General features: G+C 35.6%; 1 protein-coding gene across 1 annotated transcript; it reads right to left on the bottom strand.

The window, feature by feature from the left end:
* Positions 1-5,671: 5,671 nt before the first annotated feature.
* Positions 5,672-6,628, bottom strand: LOC121472028 (olfactory receptor 1030). The gene has a single exon (XM_041722993.1). It carries the CDS (start codon positions 6,626-6,628, stop codon positions 5,672-5,674), a length of 957 nt encoding a protein of 318 aa, XP_041578927.1.
* Between the last annotated feature and the right edge of the window lie 2,836 nt (positions 6,629-9,464).

Genomic DNA, 9,464 nt, shown 5'->3' with positions numbered 1-9,464 from the left:
CATGGAGTCTACTTGAGATTCTCTCTCTCCCTCTCCCACCCCCCCTTCCCTTGCTCATGCTCTCTCTCTCTAAAATAAATAAATAAATAAATAAATAAATAAATAAATAAATAATAAGACACAGAAAGAAAGAAATTGCCATCCCTCAAAAAAGGCAAACAAAAAACATTTTATATTACATAATAAAAGCACAATTAATATAAGCCTTTCAAATTACTCATATAGTGATTCTTCATGCTGTGAATAAAAAAGTGGTTTATGTAGTAATTCAACTTTAGATTTCCTTATTTTTACAAATATTACATTCTTTTTTTTTCTCTTTATTATTTGGTGGTTTGAGAGAAGAGTCACAATATATGAGAGACTTTTAATTTTGCTACTGATTTTTTTCTTTTTTTAAAGATTTTATTTATTTATTCATGAGAAACACAGAGAGAGAGAGAGAGAGAGAGAGAGAGAGAGAGAATGGCAGAGACACAGGCAGAGGGAGAAGCAGGCTCCATGCAAGGAGCCTGATGTGAGACTTGATCTCGAGACTCCAGTATGACGCCCTGGGCAGAAGCCAGGTGCTAAACCGCTGAGCCACCCAGGGATTCCACTACTGATATTTTCAAGGAGGTACCATTGCCCAGCTATATTTGTAAGATAGGATTCAAAAGCAGAGAGGTTTATATGGTTTACAGTGACTAGAAAGATTGAAAGTTTGTAAAAGTGAAAACTTGAGACTCTCTCATATACTGCTAAGCATGTTCTGGAGTTCCCATTTGGTGTATGGTAAACTATAATTTTTACCATTATAGTGAAGTGGCAAGATGTGATGATAATATTCCATATTGCCAGTGCTTGAGGAAACAACTGTGATGTTACACAAATCTATATGAAACTGATAATATAGGCAATGGAAGCCATTTAAGTATAGGGCACTTTGAACCTGGTATTGTGACCACATGGAAAGCAAATGGTCATATGGATGTGATTGTCACAGACATCATCAGAGACAAAACATTGAGTTAACAGGAAAATGATCATGCTACACTGTGCAAATAAATTGATCAAGGAAATGACCTTTTCAAATAAAAAGCCAGAATGTGTAGGATTGACAGATCAGTGAAGAAATAGTATGAGGATGTGATCCACAGAGTTAGGCTCAAGATTTCCACTAGAAAGAGAATATAAATTACTAGAGATGAGAAAAAGAAGAAAAGCTGCCACACTGGACAACTGGTCAACTCCAGGAAGCTAAATTCCTTCTCTCTGGTCTGATTTATCCTAAACATCACCAGATGAATTCTTCTGTTGAAGAAAATAAAAACAGACCAATTGTATGTGAGTAAATCATACAAAATTAAGATTCCATCAGTATGTGTCATATGTTTCCTGATTCTCATCATATTATACAACTATTATAATTTCCAGTTTGTAAGAATTCTCTAATATCTATCTATCTATCTATCATCTATCTATCTATCTATCTATCTATCTATCTATCTATCTATCTATCATCTATCTATCTTGTCTATCACCTTTCTGGCTTTTAAGGGAGCACAGACTATTTGCCAAGTTAAGCAACAGAGAAATAATTGCTTTCAAATTTTATATCTGACCTTATGCCATTTACAAGATGGGAAGCACAGGCATTAATTAATTAACCAAAACTATAAGGGCATTATATCTAAATAATGATAAATGTAGCAACAGAAAAATACAGAAACCTATGACAGGAAATCAAATCTCAAATAGGTGAAGTAACTTTCTAGTTATTAATAAAACCAGTTCACTTTTATTTAGTGAATACTATGTATCAGGCATTATGCTAAGTACTTTTTAATATTTTTTAAATGTTTCTATTTGAGTATGGTTGACACACAATGTCACCTTAGTTTCAGGTGTATAATGTATTCATTAAACCATTTTTCTACCCAGCTTCCCTATAAGAAAGTACTATATATACTTATCTTACAGAGGAAAAAACTGAGGCAGAGTGAGGTTAAGTAACTTTCTCAATAAATCTGATCCTGGAGTTTATGTTCATAAATATTAATTTTGCTGATAAATGGTGGAGTCAGGATCTTACTACAAAGCTCATCTTATTGAACAAATTGAGTTTTTTTATACATTATAAAATAAGATGTTTTCTCACAGTAGATTGTATTATTTGGTGTGCAGTCAGCTGTCAAATACCTGATCAACAATATTTTTGGAATAGAGAAAATGATAGTTCTACTCATTCTGTGGCTTCTCCCTTCATAGTGTAGTGAAAAAAGTATATCATAGTATGTAAAAATAAAATCTTTAAAAAGGGCAGAGCAGAAGAGTAGCTCCTGGGTGCTCTGACAGTAGATCTTGTGACTCTTGATCTCAGGTTTGTAAGTTCAAGACCCATGTCCGGTGTAGAGGTTACTTAAAAATAAAAATGTTTTGAATGTATATCTTAGTAGGAAAAAGAAACAATAAATATTGAAGCCAGACACATTTGGACATCCTCTCATGGCTAAGTAATTATAGGTAAGCAATCAATCTGTGAGTCTTTTCTCATCTTCAAAAAGGGGAATGACAATTCTGTAATCATAATATTGGTGGGCAGATTAAGTGAAACAATATATGTTAAAATAGTGCTTAAACTTTGGTGAGTGTTGTTATTTCCTTCCCTTATTGTCATTATCTGTGTGTATGAGTGCAAGAATCTAAACATTCTTCAGATGTCTAGTGCTCCAAGGAAATATATGATACATGAATGTTAGCCTTACAGACAGGCTTATCATTCCCCAGAATATTTGTTTATTTTTTTAAGTACACATGATCAGATTTCCTCAAAAAAATGACGAATTAGATTCATGATCTTTTAGATAGGTGGGAAGAAAAGCATAAAAATTCTTACAGTTATTAAATGTTGCTTAAGGATGTGTGATAAACATTCTCTATTTTCTCATAGATTCTTCCAACATCACATTTATTAATTTGTTCAATAAACAGGACCTTCAAAATTAACTTTAAAAGAAGAGCAAGAATTGAGGAGTCTTCTTAAGGTTCCTCATGGAAGGTTTTTGCATTAATAAATAAATTCTATGATTTTTAGGTAAGTATCCAGGGTCTACTGGGATAAATCATTAGTACAAAAAGCATTGCATGAGTACATACTTACTCTATGTCCAGCACAGTGCAATATGAACTAAAAAATAGACTGTGTGATGGTATAATTTCAGGCGGCCAACCAATTCATGAAAGCACTTGGTGAAATCCCTCTTTTATCTTAAACTTTTGCAATGTGACCATAACTATGGCTTCATATTGCTAATACTAGTAATAAATGTCAATGACATTATGGGTCACTGGTACTTCTGAGCAATATTTTTAGCATATTAAATACTTCCAGATGATCAGATGACCTCATTCATTGGTTCATTCAAAGACATTCTCTTACATAGAGGCAAAACTTCAAGCACTTCATTTACATTTGAAATGGAGGTTCATTTAATTTTCTTTCTATGCTGTAATCATCACTGAAGCTTCATTTAGTGCCAAGCTAGACTGTAAAGATAGAAACATGGACACTGAAATCAGAAAATAGGAGAAACAGGGGAGCTGGTTTTATATAATTGCTTGTGTGTGTGTGCTTAAACAGTAATAGACTCCTAGATATTTGTTTAAGTAGAATCCAACACACTATTTGTTGAATGTTAAAATTTACAAAACTAGTGATTTGTCTAGTTGTGTGTTTTAGCAATATTCACAGATAATCTGACTTTCAAAATAAGGATAAAGAACAGCATCTAGTAATAGAAAGGTTGAAGCCATTATAGGGGATAATAGAGAATTAATAAATATAAAAATGTTACCTTGTAGAAAATATTGAACAGAAGTAAGCTCTCAAGTAGGAAAGAGGCTTTGAAATACAAGTGAGAGAAGCATGTCCATTGGAGGAGTGGCTAATTACAGTTCTGTGGCTTTTCTTTTTTTTTTTTTTTTTAAATTTTTATTTATTTATGATAGTCACAGAGAGAGAGAGAGGCAGAGACACAGGCGGAGGAAGAAGCAGGCTCCATGCACCGGGAGCCCGACGTGGGATTCGATCCCGAGTCTCCAGGATCGCGCCCTGGGCCAAAGGCAGGCGCTAAACCGCTGCGCCACCCAGGGATCCCTTCTGTGGCTTTTCTGATTTCATTGGAAGTAACACGTACATATGTGATCACGAATCAGTTCTAATGGTTATTTCATTCAGATGCTGCTTGGTCTGACATCACATTGTACAAGTAGCTATGAGTATTCTGGAGTGTGCACACAAAGGATGAACAAGTTCGTGTCTCATACAATCACATAAGACCAACTTCAACTTATTCAGAATGCATTATTTCCTCTGCTGCATGAGCACTTCTGTTTTCTTATATTACCAACACTTAACAAATTATATTGATTTTTCTCTTTACAGTTTCATGAACTCTACAAAACTATACAACCCTAGAACTCCTTGAGGAATCCTTGGTACTTGAGCAGTACTTAGCTTATTATAGATGCTCGGTAAACATTCAACTCTGCCTATGCTTTATATCTGCAATATCACCTGAAATGTTAACGCCTTTAAAAACCAACTTGTCTTTTGCATTCTTTAGCAGTAAAATATTTACAAACAAGTCAGTGTGTTTATTCTGAAATTAGATATATAGTAATTAATTGTGCCAACGGAGAGTTTTTGAAGATAAAATTTGAATTATGGTACAAATAGAAAATATCTGTCCCATCCTGAAAAATAGATTAACAAGTAATGATGAAAGGAAGACATGAAAACCACAGAGCCCAGGAGGCTGGCATGTCTTTGATAAACTCTACAGAGTCACAACTTCTTTCGAGGCAAGGCATATGATTTTTGAGAGATATTTGTTGCCTGCTTTAGGAGTTAATATCTAAAAATTAACTGCAAATTTTTATGTATTGTTATGGCAGAAGGAGGAAAGTGTCTTATTGAAAGTGTTTCTCAAAGTGGGGAGGAATAAATGGGCATCAGGCATGGGCATGGAGCGGTCATCATGGCTTCCTTCTCCCAGAGCTGACAGCAAGTCTCGATCAGCAATTTTGGTCATATTATTCTATACCACGGGACTGAAGCCCCTGCATAACAAATGCTATGCTACAGAATTACAAACTATTAAAAGTTAGCTCATGACAATCAATGTGTATATTGACAAATTTGTGTGTGTGAGTACATATATAGCTATACATTGGTTCGTAGATATAGAGAAATTTTCCAAAAGTGTAAGAAACTGTTAATAATGATAACTTTGAAAGGAGACAATGGAAGATCAGAATGGGAGAAAGAAAAAGGGGAAAATCTTTTACTTTATACTCTTCTATAGAGACTGGATGTCTTACTATAAGCATGTATAATTTTAGTAGTATGAAAATAACACATGATGTTATAAGTGTAAAAGTGGGTAAAAGAAGAGAAATTATCCACCATACCTACATATCTAACCTCCAACCCCTTATACACTCAATGCACAATCACACATCACCTATAGAAATATATATCTCTTGCACCTATGTCTTGAATGTTTTGTCCTTAGATTATAGCTCTTCATTATAAATTTAAAATTGACTTTATTGTAAATGTAGTTAAAATTGGATCCAGTTCTTGTAAATATATCTTTTATTTAATTTATAAAGATACATTGTAATTTTACTTCAAAAGTACATTTCTTTTGATCAATTTCCAAAAAGCTTGTTTCACATTCTTGTTTCTCAGACTATAAATGATAGGATTCAACATAGGGCTTACAAAAGTGTAGAAAACAGCAATAATTTTAGACTGCTCCACTGACTTGTCCGTGGGAGGTCTCACATACATGCAGAACAGAGTCCCATAAAACACAGTCACTGCCACCAGATGGGACCCACAGGTGGAAAAGGCTTTGTGCCTCCCTTCAGCAGAATGCATCTTCAGGATGGCAATGAGAATAAAGATGTAGGAGATGAGGATTATGAGGAGGGAGTTGGAGAGGTTAAATCCTGCTACCACAAACATGGATGTCTCCTTAATGAAAGTGTCAGAACAGGAGAGCTGGATGAGGGGAGGGTCAGCACAATAGAAGTGATTAATAATATTAGAGCCAAAGAAGGTCAAGCGGTAGGTCCACATGGTTTCCATCAGGCCACTAAGGAACCCATAGACATATGGACCAACAATCAGGCGAATACAGACTCCTCTGGACATCTTGCTGCTGTAAAGCAAAGGGTTACAGATGGCCATGTACCTATCATAAGCCATTACAGCCAGCATGTAATATTCCGTAATCACCATGGCAATAAAAAAATAACACTGGACTAAACAAGCAGCATAGGAAATGGTTTTCTTCTCTGATAAGAAATTCACCAACATCTTGGGAGTCACATTAGTGGAATAGCACAAGTCCAAGCAGGACAAACTGGCAAGAAAGAAGTACATAGGAGTGTGGAGGCGTGAGTCTATCCTAATCAAGACCAACATCCCAAGGTTCCCGCACACAGTGATCAAGTAGATCAGCAGGAACAGCACAAAGAGGATGGGCTGAAGCTCTGGACGATCTGTTAATCCCAAGAGAACAAATTCAGTCACCAGGGTGGAATTTCCTCTGACCATTTTCTTAGCTGTCAGCATTGTTCACTTAGACGAATTGAAATAAAGTAAGAAGTGAGTGAGAAGTCCATCATATATTTCTTCTCTTTTCTCTCATTTTCCTTTCTCACCCTTTCAATTATTCCTCACACATAACTGTGATCAGTGTCTGTGATTGCAGAAGCTGAGATTTTTAAGAAGATTGGGGCCCCGATTAGTTAGGTGTATGATGTGTAGATGACTCCCAAAAGAACAGCTCCTCTGACACCAGCTTGTTTTTGAATGGGAGATTATGACCCAAAGTTTGTCTAAAAATGGATTGAACCACACCACCTGTCACTTAGAGTTCACTATAAAATCATGGGCTTCATCATTGAGCCCGAGAATGGTGCCAGACAAAATGGTGACATGAGTTTGAAAACACTTCTGCAGTCAACAGTGTATGCATATTTAGAAGTTCAACTTTTAAGACTTGCACTCAGGGATCCCAGGGTGGCTCAGCAGTTTAGCGCCTGCCTTGGGCTCAGGGAGTGATCCTGGAGACCCAGGATGGGCTCCATGCATGGAGCCTGCTTCTCCCTCTGCCTGTGTCTCTGCCTCTTTCTCTCTGTGTGTGTCTCTCATGAATAAATAAATAAAATCTAAAAAAAAAAAAAAAAAAGACTTGCATTCCTTACTGGCTGTCTTTAGAAAGCCCCAAATTATAGGGGTTTGAAGGAAATTTTCAGGAGCCTGTTTCACTGTTATATCATTAAAACATAGGGAACTGTGGTATTGCTATGCAAATAGACCAAAAATAACCATCCCAAATTTGAAAATAACAAGTCCTGTGTAAATTACTAATGAAGGAATTTTCATTCAGAAGCATTTGTATGAATAAAGAAAAGGAGACACAAGTTGGGGAAAAGAGAAGTGGCCAAAGCTTAGATTACAGTTTTGTTTGTTTATCCATTTTTTATTTATCTCAGAAAGCATTTAAAGGGTTTATAGCATATTTGGCTGTAAGTTTGTGCTACTGATGAACACAAATTTGACTTTAAACTTTCTAGCAGTGTTATGTAAATAGCTCAACCTTCTTCACCACAGAATTGCAAAGTCCGGAAATGATAAAACAAAAACTAATTAAGAGACAATTATTCTTAGCACAGAGTTCAGATGATACTAATTATGATGATAAAAGGATTATACTTTTAGATAAAATTATCAATTCATTATAATATCAATTATAACAAAAGAATAAAATGAGAAATTATTTTTCCAGGAGTCTGGAGAATATATTCTATCATGGATTCTCAATGTCGTCTTGTGTTATTTTATAAGTGATAGACTAAGATAAGGGATCAAAGCTCAAATGACGGTGGGAGCCATTTGGATAATAAGAATGAATGATGTGGGCTGGGTGTAAGGGTGAACAGAAGTGAACCAAAAAACCAGCAGCCACTCAGGCCAGTGGAGTTTTTACTATACAGTAACACGGTCCCCATGTTCCAAGATGTTAAGAGCTTCCAAATTTAAACAGGTATCAGAATTCATTATTTAATTGAAACCTACCATACAGAATGTTGGAAAATAATTCCATTTATAAACCTCTCTTTAACCAGAGCATAACAAAAGAAGTCTGTAGGCCTGATGCACTGAGATGAAAATAATTTCATTCAATGCCAATGTCATCTACTATATTTCTAGTATCTAAGCTGTTCCTGGAGATTGAAGCAAGTACCCTCAAAAGTTAGCTAATTTGGGCAGCCCCGGTGGTGCAACGGTTTAACGCCGCCTACAGCCTGGGGTGTGATCCTGGAGACCCAGGATTGAGTCCCCTGTGGGACTCCCTGCGTGGAGCCTGCTTCTCCCTCTACCTGTGTCTCTGTCTCTCTGCGTCTCTATGAATAAATAAATTTTTAAAATCTTTTTTAAAAAAAGCTAATTTGACTCAGTAATGCTTCCAGGATGTTGTATAATTTAGTCATTATAGTAAAAGAACCTTTATGCACAAACAGCATTGAACAGTACATGTGTACAAGCCACTTTCCTAGGGAATTAAGGTAGCTGGTGACAGTACTTGTCTTGAGATCACTGACTCGTATCTTCACGGTCAAGGAGACGTGTGAAGAAAAAATTGAGGTTATAATTGATAAATTCAACAAGTATTTGAACAAAGTAACAATTGTGTTCTGAAATCTGGATTATCATCAAAGAATAACTTTTAACTTGTAGGATAACTAAGAATTTTCTAGAATGACAAGAGTAGAGATGGCTTTCAGATACTGTGAATAGTACATTCAGAGACGGGAGGCTGTCAAGGAAAACCAAAGATATTCCACATAGATGCAAGGATAGGTCTTCTCTTGTGCCAAATAAAATATTTAAGGAGTGATAAGCAGCCAAACCAAAGTCCCTATCCCAAGCCAAGAAGTGTGGTCCCTCCTGAAAGCTGTCAGGTAGCAGCATATCTTTGAGATATTTATCTGAGAGTGTGTGTGTCTATATGCACTACACCTACGTTATGGTAATGGATTTGAACCAATATTCCCTGTTAATTTGAAATGGAAGTAATTTGCAGGGCTTAAATCTACAATTTCAGCCTTTGAGAAGAAAATACAGTAATTTGAGAATCGGGATTTGTATAAATAGCAAAATTGCTCTTTCCTCACAAGGAGGATGAGTCCATTTGGAAAATATTTACCTTAGCAATACATTTAATTCTTCCATTTGATGCATAAGAGACTCCTCTAATCTTTAAATCTGTACAACTATGCCCTAAATACTAGCACCTGCTCAACCATCATATTACATTTAACAACTAATAAAGGAAACAAAAGTATAAAAGAGAGATAAGAATTTAATTTGCCTTCTTCTAACTCCTTTAAATAGGTTCAGC

Source organism: Vulpes lagopus, chromosome 11 (assembly GCF_018345385.1).
Source record: "Vulpes lagopus strain Blue_001 chromosome 11, ASM1834538v1, whole genome shotgun sequence".
Lineage (NCBI taxonomy): Eukaryota > Metazoa > Chordata > Mammalia > Carnivora > Canidae > Vulpes > Vulpes lagopus.
This window is presented reverse-complemented; position numbering and strand designations above follow the sequence as displayed.